The 24,199-nt window shown below is 50.6% G+C and overlaps 2 protein-coding genes and 2 non-coding genes across 5 annotated transcripts in view; all 4 read left to right on the top strand.

The window, feature by feature from the left end:
* Positions 1 to 2,396, top strand: part of MAPRE3 (microtubule associated protein RP/EB family member 3) — a 55,263-nt gene extending 52,867 nt beyond the window's left edge. For both annotated transcript variants that reach the window (XM_052648404.1, XM_052648403.1), the window contains exons 5-7: positions 840 to 994; positions 1,111 to 1,263; positions 1,471 to 2,396. In XM_052648404.1, the coding sequence (XP_052504364.1) occupies positions 840 to 994; positions 1,111 to 1,263; positions 1,471 to 1,539 (377 nt within the window). In that variant the 3' untranslated portion in view covers positions 1,540 to 2,396. The remainder of the gene's footprint in view (positions 1 to 839; positions 995 to 1,110; positions 1,264 to 1,470) is intronic.
* A 4,820-nt stretch (positions 2,397 to 7,216) lies between these two features.
* Positions 7,217 to 15,542, top strand: TMEM214 (transmembrane protein 214). The gene is made up of 17 exons (XM_052648377.1): positions 7,217 to 7,361; positions 8,358 to 8,557; positions 9,112 to 9,262; positions 9,550 to 9,684; positions 9,930 to 10,012; positions 10,425 to 10,530; positions 10,626 to 10,707; positions 10,984 to 11,085; positions 11,455 to 11,596; positions 12,025 to 12,116; positions 12,395 to 12,443; positions 12,635 to 12,748; positions 13,000 to 13,117; positions 13,628 to 13,724; positions 13,940 to 14,108; positions 14,238 to 14,389; positions 14,603 to 15,542. Exons 1-17 carry the CDS (start codon positions 7,217 to 7,219, stop codon positions 14,727 to 14,729), a joined length of 2,064 nt encoding a protein of 687 aa, XP_052504337.1. The 3' UTR covers positions 14,730 to 15,542.
* A 7,964-nt stretch (positions 15,543 to 23,506) lies between these two features.
* On the top strand, positions 23,507 to 23,595 carry TRNAY-GUA (transfer RNA tyrosine (anticodon GUA)). Its single transcript is given in 2 exon segments — positions 23,507 to 23,543; positions 23,560 to 23,595. It is a non-coding gene; the product is annotated as a tRNA-Tyr (tRNA).
* A 349-nt stretch (positions 23,596 to 23,944) lies between these two features.
* Positions 23,945 to 24,017, top strand: TRNAA-AGC (transfer RNA alanine (anticodon AGC)). The gene has a single exon. It is a non-coding gene; the product is annotated as a tRNA-Ala (tRNA).
* Positions 24,018 to 24,199: the final 182 nt, after the last annotated feature.

Below are 24,199 nucleotides of genomic sequence, written 5' to 3'. Positions count from 1 at the left end.
GTTTCCAGAATCTCACAGCCCCAAGTCCTCAAGAGACAATCTCTGGAAATGAGGCTTTGTCTGGGTTCTAGAAGAGAAGGGGGAAAAGCAACAGGGCCTCAGGGAGACAAGAGGATTGGCCAGGGAAGAGGAGCAGCCCACCCGCGTCTGAACCCGTCATAGCAGAGCGGCTCCTCTGTGTGCGCTGCTGCCCCCTGGGCCTGCCCCCACTCTCCTGCTTGCTTCGCATTAGAGGCTCTGTCCTGGGAGCTGCCTTTAGCTGGAAAATAAGTGGCCAAAGCATGACGGTGTGCGGGAGAGGAGCTGGGATGCCCGAATCAGGCCCAGCAGAGGGCACCAAGCCCATCCTGAGGCCCGGGCAACCCACGGGGGCAGGGGAAGGTTTCTGTGGTCTCCTGCAGTCTTGAGACTCTGAAGTCACCCCCAAAGAGGGTGGCTGTGGGCTGGGGCTTCTGTTAGGAAAGACCCAGCAAGAGCCAGACTTGAGGACCTGTGCCCGCTGCTTTTCCTCAAGCCCCAGCTGTCAGTACAGGAGGGCCCTCACCCCTCCAGCCCCACTCCCCAAATTCGCTGTCCCAGTTCCCCTCCCTCCCCACACCTTACACTTTCTTCAGCTCCCTGTCATCCCTGCTGTCCCAGGCTTGCCAGAGGGCTGCCCAGCTGCTGTGGTGTCGCGTGTGGCCGTGGCTTGAGGCCTAGATGTAGAGTGGGAGAGGAGGGGAGGGCGAGAGTGCCTGCCTTTCGCATGGGCCTGCCCCGCCATCACACCAGGCTGTCTCATGCCACGTCTGTGGGCTGTGGGTTCATGCAGCCCCATCTGACTTTCCTCCTCTGGACAGTTCCACAGAGGACGTCCCCCACAGGCCCCAAAAATATGCAGACCTCCGGCCGGCTGAGCAACGTGGCTCCCCCCTGTATCCTCCGGAAGAATCCTCCGTCAGCCCGAAACGGTGGCCACGAGACTGATGCCCAGATTCTTGAGCTCAACCAGCAGGTGAATGGCGTGTGCATGGGCAGCTGAGAAAGCCAGGCCCCTGGGGCGTCAGGGTGGGAAGGGAGGCTGGCGCCGGGGTCTCTGCTTGTACACCACTTTCTCCCCCACCCGAGCAGCTACTGGATTTGAAGCTAACGGTGGATGGGCTGGAGAAGGAGCGTGACTTCTACTTCAGCAAACTTCGAGACATTGAGCTCATCTGCCAGGAACACGAAAGTGAGAACAGCCCCGTCATCTCGGGCATCATTGGCATCCTCTACGCCACGGAGGTGAGTCCTGTTGGGCACCTGATGGGCCTCTCCCATTCCCACCAGTGGGCCAGTGAGGGCAGCCGGCTGAAGGCACCAGCCCAAGGTCCTACAGAGCATGTGCAGTGGCAGGGGGCCAGAACCCAGGCCGGCTCCGAGCCACCTGCAGGAGTCCGCAGCTTTGGCCTGCCTGCCTGGCTCAGCATCTCTCTCCCTTCCACCCTCCAGGAAGGATTTGCACCCCCTGAGGACGATGAGATTGAGGAACACCAACAGGAAGACCAGGACGAGTACTGAGGGCGGCCCCAGCCCTGGCTGACTGCACGGCTTCCGTGCCTCCCCACCCTGCTCCCACCCCTACATTATAATCCTTTCCTGACAGCCAGTCGGCCGGTGCTTTGTGTCAGTGCCGCGGCATTGGGGAGCCTGGCAAGCAGGGCTTAGGGGGATGGGGCAGGTGAGCAGGCAGAGGCCCCTCTTCCTGTGGCACAGGCCCAGTGCGCAGGACCCCTGCCCACTCCCCACCCCTATTTATTTCCGTTGTCTCTATGCTGTGTCGGCCAACACTCCCCCAGGGTGCCGTGGCCACCCGCCCAGCCAGCCACCCGCTCCCCTGACAGCCAGCAGCTGTATATTTGACAAAGTCATTGGTATATTTTTACTTACTGGATTTTCCTTGCACTTTACCTGTTCTTTTCCCAGGGCTGGCAGCACGGGCTCCGGGGCAGCATGCCTGGCTTGGCTTCCCTTCCCCCGTTGCCAGGGCCGTGACTGGACTCACCGATTCTTATTTATTTTGTCTTTTGACTTCCCAGTAGTTGAGGGAAAGGCTGATGTCAGGAGAGGGATGGGGGACTGAGGGGGTGCAGTACCTAAGGCCCTGGTGGTCAGGGAGAGGGAGGGGAGCATGTGAGGGATGAAAACAACCTCCTGGCACCAGGCTCGCCCACCCTTAGCCCCCAGCACCACAGCCCGGCACTGCCCTGAGGCTCCCAGCCACTCCCCTGCAGCTTGGTTCATACCACACAGACTCTGCCCGGACCTCCTGTACGTCTGCCTTTTCTCTGCCCGCCTCCCCAACCCCAGCCCTTCAGGCCACCCAGCCTGCATATGTGTTCACTTTTATTTAAATAAACTTGTGTGGTAAAAGTCCATACTATGTCTCCCTCGACTGAGCCACAGCCTGGGTCTCAGCGCTTTTCTCTGAGCGACCCCCTCCCTGGAGGTGATAGCCATGGGGCACAGCACCACTGCCATCCTCCCCTAGGCCCAGAAAGCTTCACTGGCTTGACCCAGCCCCCATCTCCCAATGCTGGTACCAGGGCTTTAAGGGAAGGCACAGAGACCCAAACTCCCGTTGCCCGAAGAGGAACAGAATTCAAGACCATGGCTGTGATAATGGGCAACCCAGTCAAGCAGCTGTCGGGTGGCAGGGGGCCGTGGCTGAGAGGTGCCTTGTTTCTGTCCCTTTGGGCCAGTATGACCACGTACTGTCCACCACCCTTGTCAAAGTCCACACACCCAATGTCAGTGATCCATATGGGGACAAGGGCTCACGTGACAGAGCTGAGTGGGTTACAAAGAGCAAGGGCTGTAAGCACTGAAGCCCAGGAGGAAAGCAATGTCCAAGGGGCTGCTTCCACAGAACAGGCTCTCATGGGAGCCGGGAGCTAGAAACTCTGTCCCATCATATTTGCACAGCCCTGCATTCCTGGTGTGTGCCGGCCAAGGGCCATGATAACCAGTGTCCTGAAGGTTCAACAGGGACCAAGGGCACTTAGCTGAATGTGGGTACTAGACCCGTTTAAACAGAGTCTTGATTGCCCTTTAGAACAGCCCCTTATTTACTGAGGAAAGGACTGAGACCTACATGTGACATGATTTGCTCAAGGTGGTAAAAACCTGTACTAGAATTGAGACCTCCTGACTCATTGTTTTGTGCTCATCCCCAAAGACCACACAGGTGCGACCTCCAGAACTCTCCTCTAGCTTCTGACCAGCCGTGGTAGATGTTGCCTCACGGTCCTGAGTGTGCCCAAGACACTGCTGGGATGTTGTTTCTTCCATGGCCCTGCTCCAAGACCCTCCTTCCAGACCACCAGCATTTCTCCAGTGACTCATTAGAAACCTGAAATAAGCAAACCATGTCTGTTCATTCCTCATTCACTTCACCTTCTCCATTTGACTCATATTCCCCACATACAGAGACTTTTGAATTTCCTTATTCTCCTGTTTTTCTCCTCCAAGTTCCTAGCCTGCTTTTATTTTTATGATTAAAATTATTTTATCTTAGTGATTTTTAAATCTTACCATTTTTAATTCTTCTGCCTAATTTTAAAGGCTATTCCAGGTAGATACAGTAAAAGGAGAAGGTAGTTTCTCTGTGATGCCCAGCGTTCATCTTCAGGCTGGGACCTCACCCTGATGGTTAAATGGGTGTGGTGGGCAGAATACCCCTCCCTCCAAAGATGTCCACATTATAATCCCCAGAACCTGTGGATATGTTAGGTTATTAATACATGGCAAAGGGGAATTAAGGTGCAGATGGAATTAAATCGCTAATCTGTTGACTTTAAAATAAGGAGGGTATCCTGGATTATCCAGAAGGGCCCAGTGTAATTGCCAAGAGTCCATAAAATTGGGATGGGCGGGGCAAGGGGTCAAAGTGATGCAATGTGAGGAGGACTTGACCCATTGCTGCTGGCTTTAAAGATGGAAGGGAGATATGAGCAAAGAAATTTGGTCAGCCTCCAGAGGCCGGGAGAGGTAAGGAAACAGATTCTCTCCTAGAGTCTCCACAAGGGACCACTGCCCTATGGATACCATATTTTACCCCAGTGAGACCCTGACAGACTTTTGCCTTCCAGAGCTATAAGACAAGAAGTTTGTGTTGTGTTAAGCCAGTAAGTTTGTGGCAATTTCTTATAGCAGCAATAGGAAACCAAGGAGGTCAACCTGCTTCAATGAGTTCACTGTTCTTGTCCCCACACCAGACAGCCACCCATCCTTTGATGCAGTCTTTTTTTTTTTTAACTTTTAAAAATTTTGTATTGGGGTATAGCCAGTTAACAATGTTGTGATAGTTTCAGGTGAACAGCAAACAAACTCAGCCATACATATACGTGTATCCATTCTCCCCAAACTCTCCACTCAGCCATACATACACATGTATCCATTCTCCCCCAAACTCTCCTCCCATTCAGGCTGCCACATAACATTGAGCAGAGTTCCATGTGCTATACAGTAGGTTCTTGTTGGTTATCCATTTTAAATATAGCAGTACATGTCCATCCCAAACTTGACCCAGTCTTTTGATTCTTCGCTTTTACCCCAGGGGTACCTGCCCAGGCCCACCCTTCATGGCTAGTGTCTAAGGTTGCTCTTTGAAGACCTAGAGCTCCAGGATGTAAAGCCACTGCCTTCTCCCCAAACTCTGGAACATTTAAGACTGTGAATTACAATTTTCTGCTTCGTCTGTCTCCCACACAGGTTTCTCAAGTTCCTCTCAAGCAAGTGACGTGTGTCCTCTAGCTCCCACCTACCACTGTGCTAAGTGCTTATTAGGTGCAGAAAGGGCTTAGGAAATGCCACTGGATAAGTAAGTGAATGACTTCTATCCCGTAGGTGCCAAGGTACAATTGATGACCTGCTGGACTATTCTAAGACAGGAAATAAAGCCCCTCCCCACCCTTCTCTATATTTCTACCATGGAACACCCCCTTCTTTGCCTCTATGGAAAGCCCTTTCTGTTTCTCTTCCAAAATCAGTATCGCTTTTGTGACCATACATGTAACACACAAGAGGTAGAACAAAGAGAAGACAATGTCTGAGGAAAGCTAAACCAATTATGTGAAAAAAATGAATTGATTAATGCTTATCTCAAATATGGTCCTGGGCAAAAGCACTTCATTTCAGACCCTTTGACCTGAGGCAAAGTCAGCGATGGTCAGGTCTGCAGGGGCTGGAGGGCAGGCAGAAGGAAGCAAGAGGTGGTTATCTCCTACTTTCTGCCTCCAGCCCACCCCATCCTTTACCTGTCCCTGCTTACTTTTCCAAAAGTAGGTATGCCATTTTCCTACTGGCTTCCCACGATCTGCAGGACAAAGTTAAAATTTGACAGGCAAGGACCTTGGCATAAGGGCTCAGGTCCCTGTCCAACCACATTACCTCCAAAATCCATGAAGCACTGTCACATTGAACTACTTCCAGTCTCCCAGACTTGCCCCGCTTTGTCCCACCTTTGTAGGCCTTTGCTTACATCAAGTCCACACACCTGGCCTGTTCTCTCCACTTGCCCTAATCCCCAACCATTGACTATTTGCCCATTCCTCAGGACACATTTCCAGTGTCATCTCCTTTAGGAAGCCTTCTCTAATCTCCTTCCTAAAGGAATTCATCACTCCCTAAACTATGCATCCTGTGGGAAGCTGGACTCTAGTTCTTACGATAAACGCTTGCCTGGCCTGTTCCTCAGTATGGCAGGTATGAATCTCATAGTCAAATGTGGGACTGTACATTAAGTAGTAAGCTTCCCATGTGGCACTAGTGGTAAAAAGAACCATCCTGTCAATGCAAGAGACGTAAAAGATGCAGGTTTGATCCCTGGGTTGGGAAGATCCCCTGGAGAAGGGCAATTCACTCCAGTATTCTTGCCTGGAGAATCCATGGACAGAGGAGCCTGGCAGGTTACAGTCCATAGGATCACATGAAGTCGGATAGGACTGAAAAAAACTTGGCATGGCAGGGCATATGAAATAGCACATTTCCTTAATCATGATAAATCACTTCTAGTTCACCTTCACTCATACTCCCCTGCCAGGATGCTTCCAGCTTTGAGGTTTCACGTGATACAACAAGCATGGCCCAAGGGACCTCCAGAGATAGGGAGTGTCTGAGCAGGTAACCTGCTCAAGTAGTTCCTCACGTCTTCCGTTCTTGATCGCTTCCCTGCCACACCTGGGACTTGGGACTGACTACTGCGGAGGGAGTCAGAGCCTTTTCTTTCCCACTTCCCGCAAGGGGAAACCCAGCGCGGGCTGTCCCAGGGCCAAAACTTCTCTGCCTCCTTTCGAAGGACTCTCCGCACTCCACTTCCTGCCCCACCCCACTCCAAACACTGCCTCAAGGCGAGGAATCCTCAAGCTCCGTCTCTCTTCCCTGTTCCTTCACAATAGCTTTTTTAAATAGCTCGTTAAACTCAAAGTTTTATCTTTAGCAACAGAAAAACTAGCACTTTCCTGGAAGGAAGGGAGCATTTCACCCACAAACTCTCCCAGGAGCTGAGAAGAATTATTTTCATTCCATCTTTCATGCACAGCTAGAACGGAAAGAAAACCAGAAACAGTTAAATTTTCACCAAGTCACCCAATACTTCCATGTTCAGTTTAGTTCAGTCGCTCAGTCGTGTCCGACTCTGCGACCCCATGAACCGCAGCACGCCAGGCCTCCCTGTCCATCACCAACTCCCGGAGTCCACCCAAACCATGTCCATTGAGTCGGTGATGCCATCCAACCATCTCATCCTCTGTCGTCCACTTCTCCTCCTGCCCGCAAACTTTCCCAGCATCAGGGTCTTTTCCAATGAGTCAGCTCTTCGCATCAGGTGGCCAAAGGATTGGAGTTTCAGCTTCAACATCAGTCCTTCCTGAAGGACTGATCAGACCCAGGACTGATCTCCTTTAGGATGGACTGGTTGGCTCAATAAAAGTTGTCCGAAACCAGTAGCCTCTCATCTCAATATCTTTTGCTTGGCTGTTTTGTTTTGTTTTGTTTTGTTTTGCTGAGAAAGGCTCCTGACTCCGCGCCAACCCCTGGCGTGGAAGAACCCGGCAAACACCAACGACTACAAGTCCCAAGCTGCCTTGCGGGTGGCGTCACGCGCCGCGAAGCCCTGCGAGGAGACGTGGCAGAGCGCGGCGCGTCCGCGCCGGACCGGAAAGCTCGGGGAGGTGGCCGTGGCGGGAGGGTCGGAACCATGGCGGCCAAGACGGCAGGTGGGGGGCGCTGGGAGGTGGTGAAGAAGGGGCGGCGGGCTGGGGCCGGCGGCAGTGGTAAAGGCGGCGGAGGGGACCGCCGGGCGCTCGGGGAGGCGAACGGAGTATGGAAGTACGACCTGACCCGTGAGTACCCACCCAGCCCGCCGCCCCGTGTAGCCCTCGCCCCGCCCCAGGTCTGCCCCCCACCTCCCCACCCCGGGTGGTAGCGAGCAGCTACCGGGACCCAGATGGTCCAAACACCCCTGAGCTCCTGGAGTCGCGAGCTCTCCTGCGGATCGGTACCTCCCAGTTCAGCCGGCGCTCCCCTGGCGTTTCTCTTGACCCTCACAAGAGGTAGACAGCGCGAGGGAGGTCGCCGTCCTCGCCACTGACATGAGTAAACTGAGGCCCAACGAAGTTAGACGACTTCCCCAGGATCACTTGTTTGAGGGGACCGGGATTCCGGTCTTCGGACTCTCAGCAGACAGCACACGCTCCCTGCCAGCTGTCCCCGAGCCCTATAGCCTGGCCTCGCCGGGCAGGTGTCCGGGAACTGCGGAGAGGCTGTCTGGTTCATCACACACTGGGCCCCCGCCTTAAGTAACCTGCAGGCAGGGGGTGGGCGTGGGGACCCGGACGCTCATGAGGCCCGGCAGTGGGAGAAAATGATCCACCGTATGCATCTCCACACCCATCAGGTATTATTCCAAGCGGTGCCTGTTTCCTCAAAGCCTCCTGGAGGAGCAGAGAATGCTTGCCACTTGTTGATTATAGAACTGTCACATCAGAACCAAGAGGAACTGGGGTAGAACCAAGATGGGAAAACTGTAATTTCCCAAACTGGTAGCCACTCAGTAAAGAAGCCAGCCCTCTGTGTTGGACACCACCCACCTGCCCAATTTTCCCATACTCTGATTTCCTAATAAAGAAATGCCTTATCTCTGAAAGAGCCCATGAACTCAAGAGCTGTGGGAACTGAAAGAAGCCACCAGGAGGGGTCCTTAAGCAGGATGCAGGAAGGGGCTTTGAGGCAGGCTCCTCTCTGGAGATTAAGTGCCAGTGTGTGGGGAGGGACCACTGTTTCTGTGAGGCCCTCCTGATTCAGGGCTGCCCCCCTTTCTCTGCCTGTCATTACCCCAGCTCCAATCCAGACGACAAGCACCCTGTATGAGCGGGGCTTTGAGAAAATCATGAAGCGGCAGAATAAGGAGCAGGTTCCACCTCCTGCTGTGGAGCCTAAGAAACCGGGGAACAAGAAGCAGGCTAAGAAGGTGGCGACCCTCACCAACCAGAACCAGAAGCAGGGCCGCTTTCGCAGCCTGGAGGAGGCACTGAAAGCTGTGAGTGTGCCGAGACTTTAGGCAGGGGAAGAATGAGGACCTGAGGAGTAGAGAGGATGAAAGAAGTGGGACAGGGACGGGCTGCTGAGGGACCTGTGGGATGAGGGACACTGCTGACTAAGAGGAGGCCTTCAGGAAAGGATGGAAACCCAGTGGGATGCAGTGTCTGCGCTTAGGATAGAAAGGGAATGAGTTTATAGAGAACCATAGATTAGTGAGAGGAAAACCTGGAAATTCCAGAGATACACAGAGGGTTTAGAAAAACTGGTTCCTACCGCCAAGGAAGGAATGATCTTTCACTTTCGGTCTTCTGTTTCTCCTCTTGAACATGTGAGGGACCCAAGAGTATTAGTTCTTGAGATCACCAGGTACAATTATCTTGTTCTCTAGTTTCTGAAGATCTGGATGCAACAAAAGTATGGCATTCCACATACTTGCATCGAAAAGCAGACACCCTTTGTTTTTCCTGCCACCACCTAGTTCAACCATTTCCCCACCTCTACCCCATTACTCTACACCCACAACTCACCATGAGGGGCCTGTGTTCCTGGCAGCTGGACCTGGCAGATCTGCAGAAGGAACTGGACAAGAGCCAGAGTGTGTTCTCTGGGAACCCATCTGTGTGGTTGAAGGACCTGGCCAGCTATCTCAACTACAAGCTCCAAGTACCTCCGAGTGAACCCACACTTAGCCAGCATCCTCACGGTTAGTTCTCCAGATGAGTTGAAGAAAATTCTGAAAGGGCTGTATGTAAGCGCATTACTTAGTAACTGAGCCCCATGACCCCCACTGCCCTGACTTACCTGGGTGATTTGAGCTGTCCTCAGATTAGCATGGCTTCAAAGTTTCTGGGCCTCATTGAAATAGGGAGGATGCCAGCCACAGTGCAGTGACCTCTGCCCTCACTTACAGTTCTCAGGGAGCAAAGCAGAGGCCTCAGAGCTAGCAGAGGCTTCTGGTGCTAGCTCTCATGTGAGGCCTATCGACCCCAGATTATCCCTACAGCCTGGTGAGCCGGGAGCTGCGTGGCATCATCCGAGGGCTACTGGCAAAGGCTGCAGGATCCCTGGAGCTCTTTTTTGACCACTGTCTATTCACCATGCTACAAGAACTGGATAAGACTCCAGGTGAGAGGGTCCCGTGAGAATTAGGCCAGTCCTATCTTGGGAACCTAATCCCCTTTTTCCTGCTTCTAGAGTACCTGAAGAGGTTCTGTTTTAGCAGAGAAACATGCTAATTCCAGCACTCTTGGAAAAGAAGGAGGATGCTAGGACTCCCTGGGCCTGGGTTCTGGGCTCTCAGCTGTTAAAAGGGAGATTACAGGTTTGGGGTGCTGATTAGTATATATGGGTCTGAGAATGTGTATCTCCAGGGGAGTCACTGCACGGTTACCGCATCTGTATCCAGGCCATTCTGCAAGACAAGCCCAAGATTGTCACCACGAACCTAGGCAAGGTGAGCTAGGGTTGTGATGGGGCCATTGGGAGGCCAGGACTGGGGAGACTGGGCAGAATTGACTCTGTTGAACCCAGTTAAGGGATGCGGGAGGTTCTGTAAGACAAGTAGTTAGCTAACGGCATTAGCACTATGTGCATATATGAGGTAGGTACCGCTATTGTTCCCATTTCGTAGATGAGAAGATTGAGCCACAGAAGGGGTCAGTTACTTTGTAGAGTTGGTCAACTAGTAAGTGATAAATGTGAGTGAAGACCATAGCCTGGTGCCAGAGTCTGTGCTCTGAGTCACTCCACCACGTTACCACACGGCTCCATTGTCCTCTCCCAGTTGAATTCTGTCTTCTTTGGCTTTGGGGGTGCTTCTGGTGCTTTGCCCTTTCCCAACCTGCCTCCCTCACTGGTCTCCCCAGTTCCTAGAACTGCTGAGGTCCCACCAGAGCCGACCAGCCAAGTGTCTGACCATCATGTGGGCCCTGGGTCAAGCGGGTTTTACCAACCTCACCGAGGGACTGAGAGGTAAAAGAAAGAAACGTTTTGGAGCTGGAAGTTCCTCTTTAATGTCCCCAGTGGATCCAGGCTTGAGGCTTCCTCCCTGACCTTTGTCTCCACAGTGTGGCTGGGGATTATGCTGCCTGTGCTGGGCATCAAGTCTCTGTCTCCCTTCGCCATTGCATACCTGGATCGGCTGCTCCTGTGAGTAATTGGGAGTGTAGGGGAAGAGCAAGCCCAGGGTGTTTTCAGGTAGCTATTTCAGCGAAATGGGATGCTGTGATCCTGGTTTCCATAGATATGAAGAAGCATCAGGACCAGCTCCTCCCAAGTCAGAATGGTGGTGAAGAAGGAAAGGGAGGGAGCCAGGAAGTTGGGGGGATAGAGTGGAGTTTATGCCCTTTTTCTTAGATGTTCTTAGCTGGGACCGTGGCCAGGGCAGGTGTTCCCCAGTAAGCCTGTTTCTTTTCTCCCCCACAGGATGCACCCCAACCTCACCAAGGGCTTTGGCATGATTGGCCCCAAGGACCTCTTCCCACTTCTGGACTTTGCCTATATGCCCAACAACTCCTTGACTCCCAGGTAGGGCTGTCCCAGGGCACAACCTGCTGTGAAGGACCCCAGCAGAGGGTTAGGACATTACATCTGTCCCTTCACCTCCTGCCACCCTCAATCTGAGATTATCAACCCACGTGTTCACGGGATCGTTGAACCCTTGGAATTACATGGGCCCTCAATGGTGATTGGCCTGTGGGCATTTTCTGGGGAGGGGACCCATGACTGAGCAGATTTTCCAAGAAGTCTCTGAGTCTAGAAAGATGCAGAACCATTATAAGGCCCTTCATGACCACCACCTTGGGCAGGGTGTGGACTTTGCAGCAGGCACAAGGGACACAGCACACAAAGCCAGTTAGAGTCTATGCTCAGCTCTCCTCTCAACCCCCTCCACAGCCTGCAGGAGCAGCTATGTCAGCTATACCCACGACTGAAGGTGCTGGCATTTGGGGCAAAGCCGGAATCCACGCTACATACCTACTTCCCCTCCTTCTTGTCCAGAGCCACCCCTGGCTGCCCTCCAGAGATGAAGAAAGAGGTGAGGAGCTGGTGGGAGGTGCCTTTCTCCTTCTTGGGGTCTGTTGTGAGGTCCCTATCTGCTGACAGGCCCTGCCACTGGGAGCCTGTTTTCTTCCCTCTCTGCCCCCCTCCCCAGCTTGGTCCCAACAGCCAACTGCTGGCTCCCTTATGCTTCACCCTCGGAAGAATGGAGCTGGAAAGGCAGCCTGTTCAGATCTGACCAGTCTCTCATGGTCCCTTGCAGACAAGTGAATTTTGATCTCAGGAGCCCCTTCCTCCCCTTTACAGCCTCTTGGAGATTTTGAGGGTATGGGCACAATTTCTCTGCCCTTCAGGGTGGAGTGCTGCCTGGGGGGCCCCACTTGGCACTAAGAGGGGGAGTTAGCTCTTAGCACTCCCCACCATTGCCCGGGGTCCGGCGGTCTCTCCCTTCTATCTTCTGTGCAGCTCCTGAGAAGCCTGACCGAGTGCCTGATGGTGGACCCCCTCAGCACCAGCGTATGGCGGCAGCTCTATCCCAAGCACCTGTCACAGTCCAGGCAGGTGGGGGGGTGGGGGTCACCTGCCTCCGATCCACACAGAGAAACCTTAATTCACTTTTCGTGTGTCCTGTCTGAAAGCAGAAGGGGGATGTTTGTCACTGTTGTTCAGGCTCATACCTGTGGGGGCTTTGCAGGGAGGCTTCCAGGAAGCTGCTTCTCTGTGGGGGTGGAGGACGGGGCATAGAGGGTCTTTCAACCTGAAGGAGCTGGGGCCCATGGAGGACGGGAGGGGCAGGTGGGCCTCCTGATGGGAAAGGATTGTGCTTTCCCCACAGCCTGCTGTTGGAGCACCTGCTCAGGTCCTGGGAGCGGATTCCCAAGAAGGTGAGCTGGGAAGACATGGCAGGTTAGGCCTTGTCTGGGTTCTGGGTTCGTACCCTCCGCCACTGGCCCCGCTTTCTGGGAAGGCACTCTGTTAGCACTTCTGGCGTGAAATACTAAGCGGAATGGAAGCTCAGCGTTCCCTCGTGGGTTAAATCTTAACATTCTCAGCCTAGACTTCTGTTACTCTACAGACGCAGAAGTCTTTGCAAGAAACTATTCAGTCCTTCAAGCTTACCAACCAGGATCTACTGAGAAAGGGCAGCGGCAGCAATCAGGATGTCGTCACCTGCGACTCGGCCTGCAAGGTGCCAGCGCCCAGCCCGCTGCCCTCGCCTCCCACCACCACCCATAGACTGTTCTCCTCGTGGTCTCTGCACACCCTGGGTTGGACCTGTATAACATTCCTGCCCCACCTGCCGCTGGAGCCCCCACCACCTCTGGAGTAGTGTGAGGGCTGGATCCTCTCTGTGGAAGGCCTAGCTTGAGGCCTGCCTTAGGAGGCCAGGGCCAGCCCCTCTCCCTTCTGACCACTGCAACCTGCCCCTTCTCCTTTTAGAGTCTGTTGCAGCAGGCTCGGGGCTTCCAGCTGCCCTGGACACGGCTACTCCTGTTGGTGCTGGTCTTTGCCATAGGTTTCCTATGCCATGACTTCCGGTCACACAGCTCTTTCCAGGGTAAGCAGGGATTGGCTGGCAAAGGAGATAGGCAGGGGCTTTTTGTAGGGACACAGAGCTGGATGTACCACTCCCAGCCCCCGCACACACTCCAGAACAGACATTTTTCTAACAGATGTGTCTGTGCTTTGCATTGTAGAAATCCTTGCATATTCATGGTCTTATTTGAGTAGTGTTATCTTGTTTTTAATTTCTGAGGAAATTGAGGCTCAGAAAGATTTACCAGTTAGCATAAGGTCACAGCTAGGAAGTAGAAAGGCTGACCCTCAAACCCGAGGTTTCCTAATGCCCAAGTCCACAGCTCCACCTGGCTGTACCCTTCTTGCTCCCCTGGCCTGCATCCCTCCCTCCACATGTGCTCCAGAGCATAGTGGAGCCAGCTCTGCGACCCCGTGAGCATGTCCAGTTCTGCCCCGTCCCTCACTGGGCCTGCTCTGGGGCCTGTAGTGCCTGCCTCCCCAGTCCCTGCCCCGCTAACCTCCCCACTCACCCGAGGCCCCCTCTCTGCAGCCTCCCTTTCTGGCCGGCTGCTTCAGTCATCTGGTGTCTTGCCTGCTGGCCAACAAGCATGCACCAAGATCTACTCCTACAGCCTTCAGGGCTACAGGTGAGACCTCCGGGGGTCGGGGTGGGAGGGGACCTGGCGGGGAGAGGGAGGCGTGGAAGAGAGAGGGCTTGCCTGTTAAGGGTGGTGATGGCATTGACAGTCAATGGGAAGCCACTGTGGTTTTCCCCTCCCAAGGCCTCCCTTGCCCCAGCTGTTCTTAGGCCAGCCTGCTTGGGAAACTCCAGACACCTTCTTCCTCTGTGTCTCCCCTACAGCTGGCTGGAGAAGACATTGCCAGCCTGGGGCTCCCACCTGCTGACTGTGGTGAGGCCTGGCTTGCAGCTGGCCTGGGCCCACACCAATGCCACCGTCAGCTTCCTTTCTGCCCACTGTGCCTCACACCTTGCCTGGTTCAGTGACAGCCTCGCCAACCTCTTCCAGAGGGTAAGCTGGAGACACAGAGGTCGGAGAAGGCTCTGACCTCTCGCTGGATGGGCTGTGTTCTTGGGAAGGTGCAGCCCCACGTGGACTGCCTTCCCTGTCGTTCTAACCTGTCCATTCTCCATGGTCCAGGTACAGACCCAGCTCCCTGACACCCTGAACCAGCTGGTCCGTTCTCTGAGGGAGCTGCTCCTGTTTCTTTACCACAGCATCCTGCTGCCCACATGGCACATGCTGCTTGAGGCCCTGGCCCAGATCCAGGAGCATTGCCATGAGGCATGCAGGTGAGACCTTACCCCAGGGCTCCAGCAGGAGGCCTGTGGCCCCAGGCCCTTTCTCCAGGGACACAGCTCCCCATTTGGTTTTCTCACTCTGCCCTGCCCCCTGCGCATCCCCTGGGCACTTTGGGATCCGGGTTGTATGAGCTAGAGCTCTTTGACTTGACACAGCTGCACATCACAATTTCCCAACCCCCAAAATGTCTGCTTTCCTCCCAGAGGCGAGGTGACTTGGGACTGCATGAAGACACAGCTCAGTGAGGCTGCCCACTGGACCTGGCTCAGACTACAGGACACCACAGTGGCTTTCTTGGACTGGGCACTTGCCATGATATCCCAGCAGTAGGCCCTGCCTCCCTGGCCGCTGGGCTCTGTCTGGAGCAGACCACTGGAGACTGTTGGGGCAGAGAGTGGCAGTTCTGCAGCGGAGTCTTTGTTACTTGGTGCCTAAGTTCTGTCTCCTCAGCAGGTGGTAGGCTGCCTCTGCCTCGGTTCTTCCGATTTGGTGGCAATGAGCCCAGAGGTATCTCAGCCTCCAACCCATGACTCCACTGACCACTGCTCTGCCCGACTGCACATGGCTCCCAGCCTCTGTCCTTGGGCCTGGTAGCCTCTCTTGTCTCTGCTCTCCACTTCCTTCTCTCTCATTCTTGAAGCCTCAAACAGCTCATCTTGAAAAGGTGGACTTCAGCAAGTGGCTTCTGCATTCTGACAAATGATTCCTGCTCCCAGACCTTAACCATGGCAGAAAAAAAAAGGGACTTCTAGAAGAATCTAGAAGAATGTAGCACCACAGTGAGTGGTAGCAGCTTTGTCTCTACCGACAGTCTGGATGTGGCTGTCCGTGGACATGGAGGCCTGGGTGGAGAGGCCTCTCACCTCAAAATGTTCAAGTTAGGTCCTTCAAGGCGCCTATTGTCCCTGCCATCATGGTCCTGCATCCTTGCTCTCTGTCCCCTTTCAGTGCTGGGGAGGTCTCAACCTCCGTGTTCAGCCCTTCTCTGCTGCCCACCCCTGCCATCTGTCTGGAGAACAGAGCCCAGGTCGTCATGTTCCTCAGGCCCAGGAAACCATCCAGCAACCTGTTGAGACAGGACACAGCATGTGGCTTGTGGATGTGCCCACTTGGTGGAATAAAGGACACAGATTTGATTTCTGGTTTTTCTCTGTGCTGCTTCATATAGAAATTCCTACAGTTGTGGACAGGACAACAAAATGTGAGCTCCTACACATTCTTTGGCCCTCTGCCCTCCCAAAGGTTGTAGCCTCTGGCTGTAGTTGAGCTTCTGGCAAGGAAAGCCTGCTTCCATCATTCTAAAGTTTGGCCTGTCAAGGGTTCTAGACACCCTACTTGCTCACTTATCGTCTCACTTGTCCTGTGATTCATGTCCCAAGATTGCCTTTGTAGCTTGAGGATTATATGCCTGGAAAAGTCGGGGAGAGTGTCCTAGAGGACTTTTGGCCAGCAATCAGAGGATGCCTCCTTCCTTGCCAGGACCTTCATTTATTAATTGGTTCATTTTATAGGCAGTGAGTGAAAGATTCAGAACTCCAAGAGACACATGAGTCAATGGTTTATCACCCATGTCCCTTTTAATTTGAGTTGAAACTACAAGTCAGCTAACTGCACGGGTTTTTCAGTTCTCGCCTGAAGTTTCTTTCCTTGAGTGTTTAAAGAATATAAGCAGTCCTAGAGGTGCACTGCCCACTTCAGCGTCCATGGGTTGAGTTCCTTTCCCATCACGAATGCCTGGGATGACTAGCAGGGGTGATGGCCAGCTGCCACTTTCCCTTTCACAGGTGGCCCTGTGGTGCTGCCTCCGTTTTTCAGCGCCAGGATTATCCAGCAACAAGCATAGCAAAATCTTGACACAAAGGGAAGTCATGAGGACTGTAACATCTTCCTTTCCTTGTTAGGATGTAACTTACCACACTGGGCAGAAGCCTGCTTTTGTAGTGGCAGTCAGCCATGACCATTTTTTCCCAGAAAAAAAAAAGAAACCCCACCTCACGAAGGACGGAAAGTGTAGGCCTGCTGGCAGGACTGTCCACAGGTCCCCAGACATGTTCCATTGCTTCAGTTCTTTACCTAAAATCAGTTTTGGATGGCTTCAATTCTTGAGTGAATCCTAGTAACTGGCCTGAATTCAAGACAAATTGAAGAAAATGATCCGGTGTGAGCTTGGGTTGGCACCAGTGCAGGGCCATCCCGTACAATGACATCAAGTCCAACCGAGGCTGCTGGACTGGACTTTCAATCCAGCAACTCAGAGAATCCCACTTACAAGTGCTTCCTTGGATTCTAGTGTGTACACTACTACCTTATTGGAATCATCTAATTTCTAACATGTAATCCTGGGATACAACATTTTTCTTTAACTCAGGTTAACTGGGTTCTCCACAGCCTCTCACAGGGACGCTACTGCCACCTCAATCGGCATTTTTGGATAGATACCTGATACTGGAATGGTCAGAATGTTTCCTCTATCCACTGCACCTGCTAGTCATTAAAGCTAGATCAGACATGTAGATATTTCATTTTAGCACAACTCTACAGGGATCCAAGCCAAGCCAGTTAGCTGCACGAGTATAGACTGGTGGAGTACACTGATGCTGACAGGCAGGCAGGCACACTGACGACTGGTGTTACTGGAAGTCAACTGACATCTTGAAGATCACTTCTAGACATTTTAACTTTACTTTTCACACACAGCTGGAGTTCTACAGATAACACATCAAGTAACTGAAGGGCAGTTTGAGTACTATTATCTCTTATTAGCTTTAGTTACTAGTTTGACCAATCTACCAACCAGACCATTCTGTCCAACAACAGCAGAATACATATTATTCTTGCATATTATATCTCAACACTTCTTTCCATTTATCTAAGTCTCAATGCATATTTTTGGTTTCTTTTGGCTACTTGTACCCTGTCTACAGCTTCAGCTTTAGAGCAGGGTGGGTGGAGGGGGAGCCTGACTTACTATGGATAGATAATGTTGCTGGACTCATGCCTGTGGCGTTGCCAGCCTCTTCCCAAATGTCACCATTCTCAGAATGGAGCGTTGCCCACAAAGACAGGCATACCTGCTCTGCCCTATTCCAGAGTGACCCAGTTGTCAATAATACAGAAATTGCAATGGTTGGATGACCTCTGAGCATTTTAATATGTCTTATCTCTCCTGAAGGAGTTTGGATTTAAGTGAACACTTAAAGTGATGAATTCATTTTCTAATCACTTTCCTGGTTCTGCTCCCCAAAGGACTTGAGGGTGCAAAGGACCTTGCTTTTCTGTATCTGGTGTTCCATTCTTAACCTGTGGTTTCATTGCCCAGACCTGAGGTATAAGAAAGAATTTTCATCATTCAGTGTATGAGCAAATACCTATTGAATATTTTACCTATTAGAATTAAGAGTTGAAACATGTTGGATATACCTCAGTATATACTTTTACTATTTTAGTACACAAGTTATTAATTTTTAATAGATTTTTTTACAGCAGTTTTAAGTTCACATCAAAATTCAGCAAAAAGCACCGTGTCGTTGCCCCGGCACTTCAGGTTCCCTCACTGTCAACAGCAGTGAACCTATACTGACATGCCACTATCACCCAGCACTTATCTGAAGTCTGTAGTTTACCTTAATCATACTTTGCATGATTTCAATCTTTTTAAATTTATTGAGACATTACCTAATATGTGGGCTATCCTAGAGAATACTCCATGTACTCTTGAGAAGCATATGTATTCTGCTGTTGTTAGATGGAATGGTCTGGTTGGTAGGCTGGTCAAGGCCTCTGTTGCCTTATTGAGCTTATCATAAACATTATTGAAGAATTACAAGGCAGTAAGAAAAGCACTAAGCAACAATAAAAATATGGATGAAAGATACTTTATAAAAGAAATGCAAATGAACAATAGACTTGGGAGGAAAAGTCCATTTCACTGCCAAAGAGATACAAATTTAAGATAACCACTTATTTTTGCCTTTCATGTTGACAAATTTTTTAAGTGATTTACTCAGTGAATGCTATGATGCTGCTGCTGCTGCTAAGTCACTTCAGTCATGTCTGACTCTGTGCGACCCCATAGATGGAAGCCCACCAGGCTCCACCATCCTTGGGATTCTCCAGGCAAGAATACTGGAGTGGGTTGCCATTTCCTTCTCCAACGTATGAAAGTGAAAAGTGAAAGTGAAGTTGCTCAGTCGTGTCCAACTCTTCGAGACCCCATGGACTGCAGCCTACCAGGCTCCTCTGTCCATGGGATTTTCCAGGCAAGAGTACTGGAGTGGGTTGCCATTTCCTTCTCCAGAATGATATGATAGAAACTGGTATAATGCTTCTAGGAAGTAATTTGGTAACATTTGTCAAAAGCCTAGAAAGTTTCATATTACTTTACCAAGTAGTTCCACTCCTATGAATATATTCTAGAAGGTACAGAAGTAAACAGAAGTGTGAACAAAGATTTACATATAACATTTATTGTAGCAGTATTAATCATGAAAAGTTTGGATATAAGTTGTCCCAACAATAAGATGAATATTTCAGTAAATTTTGGTACAAAGCAGATGAGAAATGACTAGTCAAATGATGATTTAAAAAACTTTAATGACAGAAAATTGCTTATTACTAATTGAGCTCAACTTATTGAAACGTGGCCTACAATAAAAAACACAGAAAATAAACGTTGACAAGGATGTGGAGAAATCAGCACCCTCTTACATTGGTGGTGGGAATGTACAATTGTTCAACAGTTGTGGAAAACAGTTTGGCAGTTCCTCAAAGAGTTAAACATACAAATACCATAAAATTCAGCAATTCCATTCCTAAGTGTACCCAAGACAAATGAAAATATAAATCCACACAGAAACTTGTACATGAATGTTTGTAGCACTATTATTTATAAAAGCCAAAAGGTGGGGAAAGACATAAACAGAAGAATGGACAACCGAATGGAATATTATTTAGCCATAAAAGGGACAAAGTACCGATACATGCTGCAATGTCCATGAGTCTCAAAACATAAGTGAAAGAAATCAAGCATGAAAGGTCACATATTTTACGGTTTTATATGAAATCTCCAGAATAAGGTACATCCGTGGAGACAGCCAATTAGTCGTTGCCAGGGGTTGGGTGAAATGCAGATGGGAGTGCTTACTTTCAGGGTTAACAGGTGTTCTTCCAGAGTGAGAAAAAGTTTTTCAATCAGAGAGAGGTGATCATTTGCAGAACACTATGAATGTACTAAATGATACTGAATTGTTCATATTTTAAAATAGTTAATTGTATGTTATGTGAATTTCCCTCAGAAACAAAAGCCCCAAGCAACCCCACCTTCTCCCAAGAAAGAGAGCGTGGTAAACATCGCTCCAAGAAAACCGCCCCGAGCTAACGCTCTCCAACACAATGGTAGGTAGCCTTTGCAGCAGCAGAATGAAGTTAAATCAATGGGAAGAGGTTAACCTGCTTTGTGGATGCCCACAGACGTGAACCCTGGTGTGCGTTCGGTAACAACACAAACCTCAGATTTAAAGTTTAGCCTGTTCGTTTCCAAGGCAAACGATTCAATATCACGATAATCCAAGTCTATGCCTTGACCAGTAACGCTGAAGAAGCTGAAGTTAAACAGTTCTATGAAGACCTACAAGACCTTCTAGAACTAACACCCCAAAAAGATGTCCTTTTCATTATAGGGGGCTGGAATGCAAAAGTAGGAAGTCAAGGAACACCTGGAGTAACAGGCAAATTTGGCCTTGGAGTACAGAATGAGGCAGGGCAAAGGCTAATAGAGTTCTGTCAAGAGAACACACTAGTCATAGCAAACACCCTATTCCACCAACACAAGAGAGGACTCTACACATGGACATCACGAGATGGTCAACACCGAAATCAGATTGATTTTATTCTTTGTAGCCACAGATGGAGAGGCTCTATACAGTTAGCAAAAACAAGACCTTAGCAAAAACAAGACCGGGAGCTGACTGTGGCTCAGATCATGAACTCCTTATTGCCAAATTCAGACTGAAATTGAAGAAAGTGGAGAAAACCACTAGATCATTCAGGTATGACCTAAATCAAATCCCTTATGATTATATAGTGGAAATGAGAAATAGATTTAAGGGACTAGATCTGATAGACAGAGTACCTGATGAACTGTGGATGGAGGTTCGTAACATTGTACAGGAGACGGGAATCAAGACCATCCCCAAGAAAAAGAAATGCAAAAAAGCAAAATGGCTGTTTGAGGAGGACTTACAAATAGCTGTGAAAAGAAAAGAAGCGAAAAGCAAAGGGGAAGAGGAAAGATATACCCATTTGAAAGCAGAGTTCCAAAGAATAGCAAGAAGAGATAAGAAAGCCTTCCTCAGCGATCAATGCAAAGAAATAGAGGAAAACAATAGAATGGGAAAGACTAGAGATCTCTTCAAGAAAATTAGAGATACCAAGGGAACATTTTATGCAAAGATGGGTTCGATAAAGGACAGAAATGGTATGGACCTAACAGAAGCAGAAGATATTAAGAAGACGTGGCAAAAATACACAGAAGAACTGCACAAAAAAGATCTTCACGACCCAGATAATCATGATGGTGTGATTACTCACCTAGAGCCAGACATCCTGGAATGGGAAGTCAAGTGGGCCTTAGGAAGCATCACTATGAACAAAGCTAGTGGAGGTGATGGAATTCCAGTTGAGCTATTTCAAATCCTGAAAGATGATGCTGTGAAAGTGCTGCACTCAATATGCCAGCAAATTTGGAAGACTCAGCAGTGGCCACAGGACTGGAAAAGGTCAGTTTTCATTCCAATCCCAAAGAAAGGCAATGCCAAAGAATGCTCCAACTACCGCACAATCGCACTCATCTCACATGCTAGTAAAGTAATACTCAAAATTCTCCAAGCCAGGCTTCAGCAATACGTGAACCGTGAACTTCCAGATGTTCAAGCTGGTTTTAGAAAAGGCAGAGGAACCAGAGATCAAAAAAGGCAGAGGAACCAGAGCCAGCATTCGCTGGATCATCGAAAAAGCAAGAGAGTTCCAGAAAAACATCTTTTTGTTTTATTGACTATGCCAAAGCCCCTGACTGTGTGGATCACAACAAACTGTGGAAAATTCTGAAAGAGATGGGAATACCAGACCACCTGACCTGCCTCTTGAGAAACCTGTATGCAGGTCAGGAAGCAACAGTTAGAACTGGACATGGAACAACAGACTGGTTCCAAATAGGGAAAGGAGTACGTCGAGGCTGTATATTGTCACCCTACTTATTTAACTTACATGCAGAGTACATCATGAGAAATGCTGGACTGGATGAAGCACAAGCTGGAATTGAGATTGCTGGGAGAAATATCAATAACCTCAGATATGGAGACGACACTACCCTTATGGCAGAAAGTGAAGAAGAACTAAAAAGCCTCTTGATGAAAGTGAAAGAGGAGAGTGAAAAAGTTGGCTTAAAGCTCAACATTCAGAAAATTAAGACCATGGCATCCAGTCCCATCACTTCATGACAAATAGATGGGCAAACAGTGGAAACAGTGTCTGACTTTATTTTTCGGGGCTCCAAAATCACTGCAGATGGTGATTGCAGCCATGAAATAAAAAGACACTCCTTGGAAGGAAAGTTATGACGAACCTAGACAGCGTATTAAAAAGCAGAGACATTACTTTGCCAACAAAGGTCCGTCTAGTCAAGGGTATGGTTTCTCCAGTTGTCATGTATGGAAGTGAGAGTTGGACTATAAATATAAAGAAAGCTGAGCACAGAAAAATCGGTGTTTTTGAACTGTGGTGTTGGAGAAGACTCTTGAGAGTCCCTTGGACTGCAAGGAGGTCCAACCAGTCTATCCTAAAGGAGATCAGTCCTGGGTGTTCATTGTAAGGACTGATGTTGAAGCTGAAACTCCAATCCTTTGGCCACCTGATGCGAAGAGCTGACTCATTGGAAAAGACCCTGATGCTGCGAAAGTTTGCGAGCAGGAGGAGAAGGGAATGACAGAGGATGAGGTGGTTGGACGGCATCACCGACTCAATGGACATGGGTTTGGGTGGACTCCGGGAGTTGGTGATGGATAGGGAGGCCTGGCGTGCTGCGGTTCATGGGGTCGCAGAGTCGGACACGACTGAGCGACTGAACTGAACTGAGCTGAGGGACCCCACAAAATGTCGGAGTCGCCAGGGGCTTGAAACCCTCGTCTGACCTGGATTCGCCCGGGGAGACTGTGACCCGGGGTAGCTCAGGCGGTGGTCGCAGAGCAGGCAGTGGAGATCGGTCTCCCCGCACACCCACCCCGCCACACAGAAAGCCGAGCCGCACACAGGAAATGGGTTCTAGGTGCGTTTCTTTGTTTTAAAACCACGGGAGCTTCTGGTGGGCAAAGGATTGTGGGCTGGCACGCCAGGCCCCTGGAAGGAGACGCGGGTGTGAGGCCGGCAGGGGCGAGGGTCTAGGGGAGGCAAGCGGCCCGACTTCCCGCCGGGCTCCGGGCCGCGTCGGGCGTCGCTAAGCCCTCGGCGTCCCGCGCCGTCCGCCCCTGGGCCGCCCCGCTCGCCTCCAGCAGCTCCGTGGTTTGTATCTTTCTTGCTCATAGGAGGAAGGGATCCCGACAAACATGGGTTAATTGACTGAATGAATGTCCTTCCTATCAGGAGGAAAGTAGGACTATGTTGGCGACCGCGGAGACAGCGGAGGGAAACGAGGAGCGGAAATAGCGAACGTAAGCCTTCGGCTTTGCAAACCCCGCAGGCGCCTGGCCAGAGTAGAGCAAGTGGGCATGCTGGCCAGGCTGGAGAAATCAGAAGTCAGGGTCGTGGGCCGGGTCTCTAAGCGTCCGCAGTACTGTAGAAGCCACCGCGGGTGGAGTGTCGGGGGCTATCGTTTTGTAAAAAGCACGGAAACGGAAGGGACCTGTGTGGTCCGTGTTTCCTTGGTCCCGGTTGGAAAGCGGGTCCTTTGGCAGAGTCCTTTGCTCGCATTTCTGCCTCCAGGTTCCTCTGTTCTGTGCAGCCTGGAAGAGCTTCTTTAGAAGGTGGGCGCTAGGCCTCCTCAAAGCTTTTGAGACCCTGGAGTGTGGCCTTGGTAAGTATTAGAGGGACAGCAGCAGCCACCATTAACAGCGGGGCCTTCGATAGCTCAGTTGGTAGAGCGGAGGACTGTAGTGAGTGAGCTGTGGCAATCCTTAGGTCGCTGGTTCGATTCCGGCTCGAAGGACTTCGTAAGATCTTTTTAACCTTCCCTTCCTCGTAAGAGAAAAGCTTACCTAGAAACCCACTGAGTTTGCGCACTGCCGGTGTTCCTTGAAAGATATATGCGGTAAACACTCGAGGTACGGTTATGCTGTCTTGTGGGTTACATGCAAAGGACTGCTAATCTGTGCTTTTAAATAAGGTTTATTATTGCTTATGTGTAATTATTATATGCCTGCTTTTAAAAATCCGGTCCGCGGTCCCACTGCACTCGGTGCTAAGCCAAATGAATTTCCCCAACCACGGCGGGTCCACTGGTCAGCGGACACTGCAGAACAACCTGTAAGGCAAAAGGAAAGCAGCCAAAAGCAGCTGGGGGATTAGCTCAAATGGTAGAGCGCTCGCTTAGCATGCGAGAGGTAGCGGGATCGATGCCCGCATCCTCCAATCGGTTTTTGCCCCGTGCATTGGAAGACTTCTCCAACCGCGAGTGGCTGAACCTTGTGGGTGTTTTGTAATACACAAAGGAGTACGGTAGGCAATGACCAGCTTCACACGCGGTCCTTTTATTTTGCAGGTGAGTCTTTTCCAGGGTCCTTTTTGATCACTGCCTTTTTCTCCTCCCGGTA

Source organism: Budorcas taxicolor, chromosome 11 (assembly GCF_023091745.1).
Source record: "Budorcas taxicolor isolate Tak-1 chromosome 11, Takin1.1, whole genome shotgun sequence".
Classification (NCBI taxonomy): Eukaryota; Metazoa; Chordata; class Mammalia; order Artiodactyla; family Bovidae; genus Budorcas; species Budorcas taxicolor.
Note: the sequence above shows the minus strand (reverse complement) of the source record. Positions and strands in the feature narration are given on the sequence as shown.